General features: G+C 53.9%; 1 protein-coding gene and 1 non-coding gene across 2 annotated transcripts in view; both read right to left on the bottom strand.

Annotated features, from left to right (window-relative positions):
* LAMC3 (laminin subunit gamma 3) overlaps positions 1–13,370 on the bottom strand; it is a 60,757-nt gene that overhangs the window by 24,424 nt on the left and 22,963 nt on the right. The window contains exons 5-12 of the mRNA XM_024762757.1: positions 12,080–12,268; positions 11,883–12,000; positions 10,534–10,632; positions 7,696–7,832; positions 4,966–5,076; positions 2,891–3,083; positions 2,610–2,728; positions 23–241 (exon numbers count right to left, since the gene is read on the bottom strand). Of these exons, the coding sequence (XP_024618525.1) occupies positions 23–241; positions 2,610–2,728; positions 2,891–3,083; positions 4,966–5,076; positions 7,696–7,832; positions 10,534–10,632; positions 11,883–12,000; positions 12,080–12,268 (1,185 nt within the window). The remainder of the gene's footprint in view (positions 1–22; positions 242–2,609; positions 2,729–2,890; positions 3,084–4,965; positions 5,077–7,695; positions 7,833–10,533; positions 10,633–11,882; positions 12,001–12,079; positions 12,269–13,370) is intronic.
* On the bottom strand, positions 8,608–8,680 carry TRNAG-CCC (transfer RNA glycine (anticodon CCC)). Its single transcript has one exon. It is a non-coding gene; the product is annotated as a tRNA-Gly (tRNA).

Below are 13,370 nucleotides of genomic sequence, written 5' to 3'. Positions count from 1 at the left end.
GGGGGGATGCAGGGAGACTCACCTGTGTTGGGGTCACAGGTGCCATGCTGGTTACAGGTGCAGGGAACACAGCTGGCATAGGGACCCCCCAGTGGTGTCTCCCTCTTGTATCCCAGAGCACAGGACTCACAGAACTGGCCCGTGTAGCCCCTGGGACACGAGCAAGTCTCCACCCAGGAGGCTGGCGGGGAGAGTCCCCGCCGGGCCGACGTGAGCCGGACCTCAGTCAGGAACACTGGGCCTGCAGATCGAGGAGAGAGAGAAGGAGAGAGTTCCATGCACATGTTTCTCCCCCAAATCTTCCTATTCACATATGTAAAGGGCAAAGGGTTATTGGCCCACGTATACAGAGGCAGTCCATGGATCACTTATAATTTTTAAAAAACAGACCAAGGGCAAAGGAAAATATAGGTATTTTCAGAAGGAGAAATAGATATGGCTGGGAATTTTACAGAAAGACATTCGCTCTCACTGGTTATTAAAGATGTGTACATTTAAAGACTGCTATTGGGCGTCCCTGGTGGCACAGTGGTTGAGAGTCCGCCTGCCGATGCAGAGGACACGGGTTCGTGCCCCAGTCTGGGAAGATCCCACATGCCGCGGAGCCGTTAGGCCCGTGAGCCATGACCACTGAGCCTGTGCTCCGCAACGGGAGAGGCCACAGCGGTGAGAGGCCCGCGTACCACAAAAAAAATAAATAAATAAAGACTGCTATCATTCACGACCCTCAGATTGGTGAGCATGTTACAGTCAGTGACAGTGGAGGATGTGGGTGTGGGGAACTCAGGCACAGGACTGTGGGAATACAAACCAGGAGGTCCTGCTCCTAGTAACAGGGGAGTAGCTCCTCTCAGACCAACCTTCCCACAGAAAACAACTAGCAACTTGGGACAAAATATAAAAACTCTCTGCAAACACTGGAGGAAAACCAGAGCAGGTAAATAGGGAAGGAGAGTGGACACCTGTCATCAGAATATAGATTGGTACAGCCTTGCTGAAGCAAAATTTGATAGCATGTGTCAAAGTGTAAAATGTACACTCTTTGACCTAACATTTCCAGTTTGAGGAATGTGTCCTAAAGACACACTTGCACGAGGATAAAAGACCTTTATACGAAGCTGTTCCCTGCAGCGCTGTTGGCAATGGTGAAAAGCTGGAAACCACTTCAATACGTATGAGTGGGGGGGTGGGTAAAACTTTATGGGGCGTCTCTACCACGGAGTGATATGCGGTGGACATGCAGAGCCAGCCTTTTCTACGCGTAAGGCAAGCAGCAACCTCCAGGATGCAGTTAGCTGAAAAAAGCGAGTGGCAGATCACTATACCGTGGGATCACATTTCTGTATTAAAAAAATACAAATGTAAGTACACGCACACAGAAAGGTCTGGGGTGATACAGCCCGGAACGTTATCAGTGGGCACAGGAGGTTTGGGGGGTGGGGTGAGATGAGTGTCAATATGTCCACGTGCGTGTCCAGTTCACCCCCAGCACGGGCCTGGCCTAAGTAGGTGCTTTGTAAACATCTGTTAACTGACGGCTGAGTGAGTGACAGAAGGAAGTTCTGGAAGCTGCTGGAAAGAGTAAAAATGAAATTCCTGCAAGGGGGGGGGTCTGGGGAGCAGGGAGTACTGGCAAGGATGATGGGGGTGAAGGCAATTAAACCACAGCCCCAAAGAGGAGGAAGGTCTGGGGCTGGAGGGGGCTGGGTTACAACCCCCAAGTCTTGGACTCAAAGGCGCCCCAGGAAAAGCTGGCCATCTAAGCCAGGGGTTCTCAAATCACCCTCCTAGAAGCAATGACTGGAATTCATACGGTTATTTAAAAATATCACTTACTTTCCTTTTATTTATTCTGTGTACTACAGTTAGAATATTATACTGTTTTTAAAAAATTATGTCTAGGTTATAATATCTGTGAATTTCATTTCCAGATAGTAAAAGGGGTGCTACATATGAAAGATCTGTTCTAAAAAGGGGCATGGAGGATCCCTGGTCTAGGCACGTACAGGCACGGGGTGGGGAGAAGAGAAAGTACATTGAGGAAAAAGGAGGGAACCAGGAACAGTCAGAGGACCATCAGGGCAAAATCACCCAGTGACCAGGATGGGAGGTGCTGAGAAGTCCCAGATGAAGTTGTGATGACTTCGCTGGCTGGTTCAGAGGGTTTAGAAACCAGGCTTTCTCTAGGTGCAACACCTCCGACCACCAGCAGGGGGAAGCGATACCCTGGGAACCCTGGCCTGGCCCCTGCGGCCAGCACCAACCTAGGGCCGGCCCTCTAGGGTGGGCCTCCTGGCAGTGGGGGACTCTGCCATGGTACGACCACGCCAGGCTCTTGGCTGCCTTGTGGCCAAGCACCTGTCCCTTAGAGCTGTCCATCCTCAGGCCCCTCACCTGTCCAGCCCCTGCCTCTGTGCTCAGCATCCCCTCCTGCTGCCCTTACTGGTTACATGAACTTGGGCAAGTGTCCCAACCTCTCTGAGCCTCAGACTCCTTCGTGGTAAAGCGGGGACGATGATCGCCTGCTGTGAGAACTCAGCGAGGCTATGCACGAAAGAGCCCAGGGGCCGAGCTGGTTTGGGGCTGGGGGTGTCCCTACCATTACTCACCGGCAGGGCTGGCACTGTGGCCACTGGCCTGGATGCGCAGAGCCGTCAGATTGGTGAGCAGCCGCTGGACGTGGAAGGGCGGCAACGGAGGGTCCACGTCCTCGGAGGTCTCTTGCAACCTGGCAGGGGGAGGGGGTCAAAGCAGAACGTGAGGCCCGGGGCAGGTGGTGCCAGGAATCCTCCAGCAGGAGTGGGGAGGGCGGGAGCCCCCAGACCCCAGGGACCTCAGGGACCACCCCGACTGCTCGACCCCATCTCTCAGGACAGAGCGGGACACTTACAGGAACTTGAGCTGTACCTCCCCCAGCTGCCTGGCGTCCAGGGGGCTGGGCGAGCTGGAATGCCGCAGAGTCAAGGTCAGACCCGCCCCTTCCAGCCTCAGCCTCACAGGGATGGGGGAGGCCCTGGGGGGGCCCCGGAATGTCAGTGTGAGGGGCTGCCCATAGCTGAACCGCTGGTCTCCCAGGAACTTCTCTGAAGACAAGAGAGGGCAGCTTTGACGGTCTTCAATTAATTAGCTGGATTTTAAATGTCTACACTGATTTTATTGCCAATTAAACCTTCGAAAGATAAAACTACAAAATCAAAGGGTCCCTGCACAGAAGACGCTGAGTGTGGCCCACTCATACCTCCGCAGACAGGGCTGGCTTCCTGGGCATGTGACCCCGGCAGTTACCTGGGGCCCCACGCCTGGCTTAACGCTCTGCTGTCCCTATCTTGACACTCTTAAGACTTTTATCATGGAACTTGGGTTTTGTAAGTGAAGTGCCATGGGACAAGGGAGCCTGTACAGGAGCAGAGGAGAAACTCACAGTACGCAAGGCGGTGGCACCTGCCTGCCCGTGCACACAGCACCCATGACGCCCAACACCGTGAGCTCAGAATCCCTAGGGACCCGCATCCACTGCATTTAGTGAGGCTCAAAGCGAGTACCAGGCAAGCGTGCTACACGTGTGACTAAGTAGGGGCACTGACAGCCCCCAAGGGCCACACTTCCCATGGGAATCAGAACTTGCTCCCAGTGGGAAGAAGGCAGACGCATAAAGGACCGAGGGGCCCTGTCATGGCCCGTCTTACTTGGTCATTTCTCTGTATTAGCCAAGTGCTTAGGCGGAAAATCACGACACAGAAGGAAAGGGACCGAAAGACACCCCATCCTTCCTCCCTTCAGGCCTTCCGTACTCACGAGAGTGTTTGTTGGATGTGTGCGTGAAAAGAAGTGAAATCAAAACGGTTGAGTTCGCCCACCACCTGCCCTGCCCACCGCAGTGTGCCCAGCGCACCCAGCAGAGAACCCAGCAAACACGTGAGCGAATAACTCCTTCTTAAATCCGTTGACAAAGCAGCGAGGGAACAGAGCGTGTTTTCTGCTCTTGGGCTTCTGAACTTGGAACACCTGCCCCAGGAGAGGACCCGAGGACCCCATGTCCTTTGTTTCCTGACTGCAGGGCACATGGGTGCTGCATCCACACAGTTCCTCAGACGTCTGAGTGCCCCTCTCTAGCCCCTCTTGCAGAGAGAGGGAAAGGGCAGGACTGGGTGAAGGGAGCCAGTGGACCCCAAATCTGGCCACAGTGGAGCTAAGAATGGGCTCCAGGCTCCTGGTCTGATACGGTTTCCAGGAGACCAAAGCTGCCCTAGTTGGTGGGGAGTGGTTCAGAATAATCTAGAACTTCTTGCTTCTACAGGAATACCATGGTCCCGGGCATGGGGGTGTGGTGGCCTGGCGGGGTGAGACGCTGATGGGAAACGCGCAGGGACTGTCTGGGGTGCGACGGTGGTCTGAGGGAGCCCTGGGTGGCAAGGCTGTGATGAGGAAGCAGAGGCTGCGGGGCATGTGGTCGGCAGGAAAATGGCCCCCCAAAGTGTCCAGGTCCTGATCCCCGAAATCTGTGAATATGTTATGCTGCGTGGCGGGGGCAATTAAGGTTGTTAATCAGCCGGACCTTCAAGCAGAGATTAGTTTAGATTATCCAGCTGGGCCCAACGTAATCACAAGGGGCCTTCAGAGATGGGAGAGGAAGGCAAAAGAGGTGGTGTCAGGAAGATGCAACGTGAGAAAGATCTGACCGGCTTTGAAGGAGGAGGAAGGGGCCACGAGCAGAGGGATGCAGGCTACCTCGAGAAGCTAGAAAAGGCCAGGCAACGGATTCTCCCCCGAGCCTCCCCCAGAAGGAGCCCAGCCCAGCCGACACCTCGACTTCAGCCCAGAAAGACCCGTTTTCAACTCCCGACCTCTAGAACACTAAGAGAATACATCTGCGTTGCTTTTAGCCACTAAGTTGGTGGTGATCTGGGATAGCAGCCACAGGAAATGGACGCGGGCAGCCCTGCCCCTGCCTGTGGAGGCAGGTACCTGGTGCTGTGAGCTCCTCCTTGCCCTCTGGGTCCAGGAGAAGCCCTCTCGGGCTCCACTGTGCAGGATGCTCTGGGCCCCCCATGCTTCTGGTCCGCCAGCCCTCGGCTCCTGGACAGCAAACACACACACAGGGCCCCTGTGAGGTGAGGCCCTGGAGGGTGGCCTCTGCCCCCTCCCACTTCAAACCCTTTCCCGGGTCCCAAGGACGACCCCCAGAGGCCTGAGTGCAGCCTGAAACACCAGGACCCAGGGAGGGGAGAGACTGTTCTAGAGACAGGCCAGGGGGGGATGAGAACTGGCTGGTGCGAGCAAACGCTCCGTGCCCAGAGCCAGGCAGTTCGGAACCCCATTCCAGATCAGGATGGGGGTCTTGGGGTGGGAGGTGGCTCCAGGAGGAGCTGGGAGGCTCAGAGACCCGGCTCTGTTGGGACACAGTCAGACCTCCGGGCCTGCCCTGCCCCTTCAGTGGGCTTTTTTCTTTTTTAAAATATATATTTATTTATCTGGCTGCGCCGGGTCTTAACTGTGGCGCACCGGATCTTTAGTTGCAGCGTGTAGGTTCCGAGTTGCAGCATGCAGGATCTAGTTCCCTGACTAGGGATCGAACCTGGGCCCCCTGCATTGGGAGCATGGAGTCTTAAGCACTGGACCACCAGGGAAGTCCCCTTCACTGGGCTTTGAGGACATGATGAGGACATGAGGACAGCCCGGAGACCCCACTGTGGGCAGTCTCTAACAAGACTGGACTAGACCTTGTCTTCAGGTCTTCAGAGGATTTCCTCGCCCGTGACCTCACCACCCCGTCCTTCCAGGTGTGTGTGCCACGAGCCCCACTGCACCCAGGGAGGCCACCTGGTTAGGAAGTGGCCAGGTCAGGGTGGGAACCCAGTCCCAGTTCAGTCCACCCTCCCTCTGGTGATGGCAGTACACCAGGCACAGTCGGGCACAGAGCAAGTGACGTCCAGAGGGTGCTCTCCAGGGGGGCAGCTGGAGAATACGGTGGAGGCCCAACACCTGGGGCACCCAAGGGGTGAGGAGGGAGGGATGAAGAAACAGAAGGAGGTCAGAAAGGGGAAGTCCGGGGCTCCTCCGTGCTAGACTAGGCTCTGCCCCTTTGCTGGCTGTGTGACCCTGGGCAAGTTACTTAACCTCTCTGAAGCCGGTTAGTGCCTCATCTGCAAAATGGAGGCAATGAGGTACTGTGGTCCCGGTAGCAGTTCTCAAGTTGGTTTGAATATCCTGGGAGATCCCAAAGGCTCTTTCAGGGGGTCCATGGCGTCAAACTATCTTCTAAGTAACATTAAAATGTTATTTGCGTTTTTCATTCTCTTTCTTACAGTGAGAATTTTCCAGAAGCTACAGGATGTGTGATATCACAACAGACTGAATGGCAGAAGCCGTGGTAAGGATCAGCTGGCTTCTATTAAGCCAGACCTTAGAGAGATGTGCAAAAATGTAAAATGGGTAGCGCTCTTCTCAAGGTGTTTTGTCTTTTAAAAAGAGGGTTATTTTTCACAGGCAGAAGTTATATTTTGTTATAAGTTTACTACGGTCATCCGTAAATGAATTAATACACAGATATTTAAAAACTACTGTTTTAATTTCTAATACAGAAAATATCCGTATAAACAACCCACATAAACAAAAGGACTGTGAGGTTCTCTCTAATTTTCAAGAGCATGAAGGGATCCAGAGATCAAAACGTTTGAGAACTGCTGGCCGAGGGTGTTAGTGAGATCACGTGAGATGCTGAGACCGAAGAGCCAAACCCAGGGCTTGGCTCCAAGTGAGGAGGATCGGGATGTTATTCTAGGATCTATAGAATGAGTCCCTTCTGACGCTGACATCCTGGACTACAGCCCAAGTGATCACAAGGCAGTCCCCATTCCAAGCCCCGCTCCGTCCTGCTTTCTGCGTGGTGTCCAGCAGAGGGCGCACTGCTCCCCCTGCATCTGGGGCGCCCCAGAGGCAGCCCTGAGGTTCTAGCTCCCTGGGGGAGATGCTGGGGTGGGGAGACTCAGTGGGCATGGCAGGGACCCACGCAGGCCATGATTTAATGCAGAGGTCAGAGCTCCACTGCTTTCCTGCTCCAAAGAGCCACCTGGAGCTGGGGACCCAGGTCCCCACAGCACCCCTGGACCTAGAAAGAAGAACTGCACAGCAGTGAAGAGCAAAACTCGGGAGCTGATGAACCCAAGATGCCAACAACTAAGTTACGTGACCTTCCTTTTCTAGGCCTCAGATGCCTCATCTGTAAAATGGGGATGAGAATATCTACCTGCCAGGGAATCCAGGAGGTTCCATGGACATAACGAGGTCAGCATGGTGCCTAGCATATAGCAGGTGCTCAATAAATGGAGGCCAGGGGATTGAGCCCGGATCCCCAGCACTAGGGGGCCAAGGAGCAACTGGAAATTCCCCCACATGCTCCAAAGGCTGCCAGGTGCCCACCCCCCACCCCTGCTGGAGGCTGAGGAAGACGGCAGCGGCCAGGAGGGAGCCGAGGGATGCAGGTAGGTGCTGGGGGTACTGAAGGACCCCGAGGCGCATGGCCGGTGTGTGGGCCTGCGGGAGACGCCCGGGCTGGGGCCCGAGGCTGCCCCCTCCTTGCCACACCCACCCACACCACCATCGCAGGATCTCCCCAGAGCAGGACCCAGGACCGCCCGTCCCAGCTGCACTGGGAGCAGACCCCTCGGAGGTGGCTGCAGTGGGGGCACTTCTTACCTCGGCGGAAGTCGGAGAGGATGTGATGCTCCCGGAAGTGGGCAGCGGCCGCACACGCCCTGGAGTGGCCGTAGCAGAAGCAGCTGCTGCAGCCGGCTGGGCTGTGGGACTGCAGGCTAAATGTGCCCGGGCGACATCTGCAATGGAGGTGGACATGCCCACGGGGGCCAGATGAATTGGCTACATTCGGGGGATCCCAGCTAGACTAACCGGAGCCCAGAATCACCGGGGAAAGTTGTTTTAATCTCAGATTTACAGAAGAGTTGCAAAGATTGTAGACACGAGCTCCCATGGCCTCTTCACCCAGCTTTTCCTAATGTTAACATCTGCCATTACCAGGGTACGTTTATTAAAGCCAAGAAGTTAACACTGATTAACGTTACTTCCTAAACCCCAGATTTTATTAGGATTTCTCCCCCTTTTCCACAAACGTCTGTTTTCTGCTCCAGGATCCCATCCAGGACATGACATCGCATTTAGCGGTGTCCTTCATCTCATCTGTAACAGCTTCTCGGTCTTTCCTGGACACTTTTGACAGTACTGGTCAGATATTTCGTAGAATGTCCACCATTTGGGTTTGTCTGGTGTTTTTCAAGATTAGACTGGGGCTGTGGGTTTGGGGAAGAAATAGAGGCGAAGTGCCCGTCTTCTCACATCGTATCAGGGTAAATGATACCTGTGTGATGTCACTGGTAATGTATGACATCACTGGTCATGTATGACGTCACTGGTAAAGTTAACCTTCACCATTTAGTTAAGGCGCTGCCTGCCGGGTTTCTTTTCTTTCTTTCTTTTTTTTAATATTTATTTGGCTGTGCCAGGTCTTAGTTGCAGCACACAGGATCTTCGTTGCCATGTGCGGGATCTTCAGTTGCGGCATGCGAACTCTTACTTGTGGCATGTGGGATCTGCTTCCCTGACCAGGGATCGAACCTGGGCCCCCTGCATTGGGAGTGCGGAGTCTTAACCACTGGACCACCAGGGAAGTCCCTGCCAGGTTTCTCCACTGCAAAACTGCCATATTCTAGCCGTCAAAAATAGTCACTAAATCTAGCCCAGGGTCAAGGGGAAGGGAATTAAGCTCCACCTCTGGGAGGGGGGCAGTAATCAAAGCATCGTGGACCTATGGTGAAAGCACCACAGTAATTAGTAAATGTTTTGAGGGAGATATTTGGGGGCCATGCAAATATCCTGTTTCTCCCTCAAGTTCTGCCCACGAATTTCAGCATTCATCAGCGTCTCTGGCCTACAGCGATCGTTACTCTGATATTGTAACAGTACTTTAATATTTCCCTCATCCCTTCTCCATTTCTAACGTGGAATTCTTCTGCCAGGAAGAGTTGTCCCTTCATCCCCCTGTATTTATTTATTCACTCATCTATTTATATCAGTGTGGACTCATGGATGTTTATTTTATACTTTGGGTTATAATCTGATATTGTTGTTACTTATTTTGTTCCAGCTCTGGGAACTCTTTCAGGTTGGCGCTCATGTCCGTTTGACACGGGCCCCCATCCTGGTTTGGGGTTTTCTGGGTTTGTCTTTGTCTGGTTTTGTTTTTAAGCACTTCCCTGCTTTCTACAAGATGCTTCGGGCTCATCCTGTGTTTTCCCCACCCCAGCCCCAGAATCAGCCATTTCTCCCAGGAGCCCTGCAGAGGCCTTTTACAAACACATATTCCTGGTTTGCACCATGAGGGCTCCATTCGGGCCGACCCAGGTGGAGGAATCCAATTCATAAGAAGATGCCAATTACCCCAAAGCTGGGCCAGCTCCAACGAACACATCTCACCAGCCCCCCCATCTCACAAACAGGTAAAGTGAGGCTCAGAGGCAGACCTCTTCAAGGTACGAGGCAGTGGAGTAGAGCTAGTGGGATCTAGTCCCCCAACTCCACTCTGTCTCTTCAGCTTGAGGGGTCTTGGGGGAGAAAGACCCGGCAGGGAGTCCACCTCCCACCCCAGGACCCACAGGCCCCGCGTGGACAAGGTGAGAGTCAAGGCCGGGTTTCTTCCTGAACCAGTAGAGGCCCAACATAGTCCGGCAAGGGTAGAGTCCACAATATACTGCTGTGTCAGGTTCCCATGGCCAGAGGATCAAAGAGGCCCTGGCACACCCCACGCTGGCTGCAAAGGCTTCAGAGGTTGGAGATGAAGCCAGGAAGAGGGGACAGAATGTGCCCAAGTTCGTAAACCCACGTTTGTCTGCCAGCCCGTTGCTGGGGCTAGGAGGCCCCCTAAACACATCAAGGAGGAAGGGCAGGGAAAAGTCCTTCTGCCTCGTCGAGCCTTAGAAGCTCCGCTTGTACCATGATAGGATGGCAAGGATGGCAAACAAGCTTGAATCTCAGCTCAACTGGTGGGAGCTTCTTGGAGCAGGGCGTAGAGAAGGATTCTGAGGTTACAGTAGAGCTCATGGTAAACTGCTGTGGTCCATTGGTGATGTCTGCCCTGGTTGTGAGATGGGAGGGTTGTGGTAGCGCTCTACTAGTGATGTCTGCCCTGAGTGTGAGATGGGAGGGTTGTGGTAGGAGTACCATGTATCTGCTCTCCCTGGATTAGATGGTCTCTCCTATTCTTTCTAGCTCTTTCTTTTCAGGATTCTGAGATAGGGGAAAAAAGATGTATTTTCACAGCTTATGAACTCTCAGCGGTGGTGGGTCAAAGTATAAATGGTATTGCAAAGTCTTTAGATAACTTCCTGGGTGTCAGATCCATGGTGCTCCAGGAAGGGTGCCAGGTGGTGGGGTTGCCCAAGTCTGGGAGGGTGATGGCCCCTGCTCCTCCCACCACCACTGAGGTCACGTCCAGCAGGCTTATTACTGGATCGGTTCACCCACCTGTCACACAGGTTGCCTTCCACATTCTCTTTGCAGGGACAGCGGCCACTGCGGGGATCACAGGTGCCCAGGCTGCCAGCGGGATTGCAGGTACAGGGTCTGCCAAAGAGAGAGGACAAGAGGAAAGCGTCCAACGAGCAACTCCAGTGTGGGAATAGCCCACCCTCCTTGGAAGGAATCTCTCTATCCTTCCCCACGCCCGAGAGGAACAGGAGGCAGGCTGACCCAAAAGCCTGCCCACTGGCTCTACTGTTCCCACTGAGTGAAGGAAGTGACCCACCCACTCACCTGAACAGTGATCCCTCTGCCTACCCACCTGCTTATCCATCCACGCATTCATCCATCTGTGCATCCTTCCAACCACTGATCCATTTATTCATCCTTCCATCCTTCTATCCATCCCACCCACACACCTATTCACTTACCCATCCATGCATTTTCCATCCACCCACCCATCCATCTACCCATCCATCCATCCATCCCCCATCTGGTAAGACACGGTCCCTGTCCTCACAGAGCCTAGAGTCCAGTGAGGATGGACAGGCAAACAGGTAGATGCTGTACTTTGATACAAGCTATGGGAGAGGATGTACAAGAAGAGGCTGTGGCAGCACCAATGAGGTATCTGGAGTGGGAACAAGGTGGGGAGTTGTACCTTGACTGAAAATTAAAGGATGAGTAGGACTTTGTTCAGACACAGGCTGGGGAGAGGCAGGGTGTTGAGGGAGAAGAGAATGCTCCAGGGTAGGAGAAGTGGCATGTACAGAGGCCCAGAGGCCATAGAGACCCTGGGGAAGCATCCAGGTCCCCACCTAATGGCCAGTTTTATGCCTGAATGACTATTTTGAGAGAGATCTGAGACTCCCCAAACCTCCCCAACGGCATTTCCACTGCCTTTCAAATATACAAGGAGACTGGTGCAATGAACCAAAGCCAAGATCATTTAATAGTACTTCTGAATTTATAAGGGCTTTATTTTTTTGGGTCATTGTGTATTTTCTCAATCAAGTGATAGTAAAGCGTTAGACCCTCTTCTGAGGTCCAGACCCCAGTAGCCCCTGCCAATCTCTGTCCCCCTGGATGCCCCACGAGCACTGCAGACTCAGCCTCTCCCCACCCTGTGCTCCCCTTACCATGAATGGCCTCCCTTCGCCCAGGTGCCTGAAGCAGAACCCCAGGGGGTCAGCCTTCATCCCTTCCTCCTCTTCCGCCCCCGGGTAACCGCCTGCTGCCAACTCTGCCTTCCGAGGGGCTTGGGACTCCCCCTCCTGCTTCCCATCATTCAGTCCAAATCCACCACTGTGCGCCCTTGCTGGGTCATCTACACCCACTGTCCCCACCGCCCTCACCTGCAGCCGCCCTCACTGAGCGAGTGGAACCCGGGCAGGCAGCGGTCACACTTCCAGCCCGTCACCGTGGGCTTGCACGTGCAGGTGCCAGAGTCATTGCACTGGAGGTGCAGGGAGCCTGGGGAGGAAGGACACAGGGCAGCAGGAGCCCGTGGCGGTGGGCGAGGGTGGGGGCCGGGGCAGTGCGGCCCACTCACCTGCTGGGTGGCAGTCACAGGGCTGGCATGGCATCTGTGGCTTCCAGCGATAGAAGTTCTCCCGGCAGCGCTCACAGCGTGGCCCGGCTGTGTGGTCACGGCAGTGGAGGCAACGCCCACCATGGCCCGAGCTGCGGAAGAGCTCCCGGTCAAACATGCACTCCTCAGAGCGGCCGCTGCAGTTGCAAGCTGTGGGCAGGAGGTGGGGGAGGGTGTGTGAGAGAGGCCGCAGCACATGGTAGGAGGGGAGTATGGGCCAATCAGCTTCCTTGTGGTGAGTGAGCAGGCAGCTGGAGGAAGGGCAAGGATGGAGTTCAGGCCTGGCTTGATCAAGGATCTGGAGACCAGTCAATTGATCTTCCAAAACAGGACACTCTCGAGAACAAAGGGGGCACCATTAATAAATATACCCACACACAGGACCCTCCCAGGCAAGCCAGGACGTACAGTCACCTGGTCATGGATCACAGACTGGCTACCTTCTCGAGTGGCAGCGTGGCTCCCTCCAAGATCTCCTGTGGATCCTCTGAGCCATAAGAGTATGTGAATCTGATCCCCAGTGACCATGAGGTCACTCAGAAGCATGGAAAATACAAGTCACCTTTCATTCACTCATAAATACGTTTTTTAAAAAACATCTTTACTGGAGTATAATTGCTTTACAATGGTGTGTTAGTTTCTGCTTTATAACAGAATGAATCAGTTATACATATACATATGTTCCCATATCTCTTCCCTCTTGCGTCTCCCTCCCTCCCTCCCTCCCTCCCTCCCTATCCTACCCCTCTAGGTGGTCACAAAGCACCGAGCTGATCTCCCTGTGCTATGTGGCTGCTTCCCACTAGCTATCTATTTTACATTAGGTAGTATATATTAGTTCATACCACTCTCTCACTTCGTCCCAGCTTACTTTTCCTACGTTTTTAAAAAGTATGTACCAAAGGGACTTCCCTGGTGGCACAGTGGTTAAGAATCCGCCTGCCAATGCAGGGGACATGGGTTCGAGCCCTGGTCCGGGAAGATCCCATATGCGGCGGAGCAACTAAGCCCGTGCGCCACAACTACTGAGCCTGCGCTCTAGAGCTCACGAGCCACAACTGCTGAGCCCACGTGCCACAACTACTGAAGCCTGCACACCTAGAGCCTGTGCTCCACAACAAGAGAAGCCACCGCAATGAGAAGCCCTCGCGCAGCAACGAAGACCCAATGCCGCCAAAACTAAATAAATAAAAAAACAAAGTACATTCATGTTAAAAAAAAAAAAAAAAGTATATACCAAAGATCGGCTCCG

This window comes from Neophocaena asiaeorientalis, unplaced genomic scaffold (assembly GCF_003031525.2).
Source record: "Neophocaena asiaeorientalis asiaeorientalis breed wild unplaced genomic scaffold, Neophocaena_asiaeorientalis_V1.1 scaffold78, whole genome shotgun sequence".
Classification (NCBI taxonomy): domain Eukaryota; kingdom Metazoa; phylum Chordata; class Mammalia; order Artiodactyla; family Phocoenidae; genus Neophocaena; species Neophocaena asiaeorientalis.
This window is presented reverse-complemented; position numbering and strand designations above follow the sequence as displayed.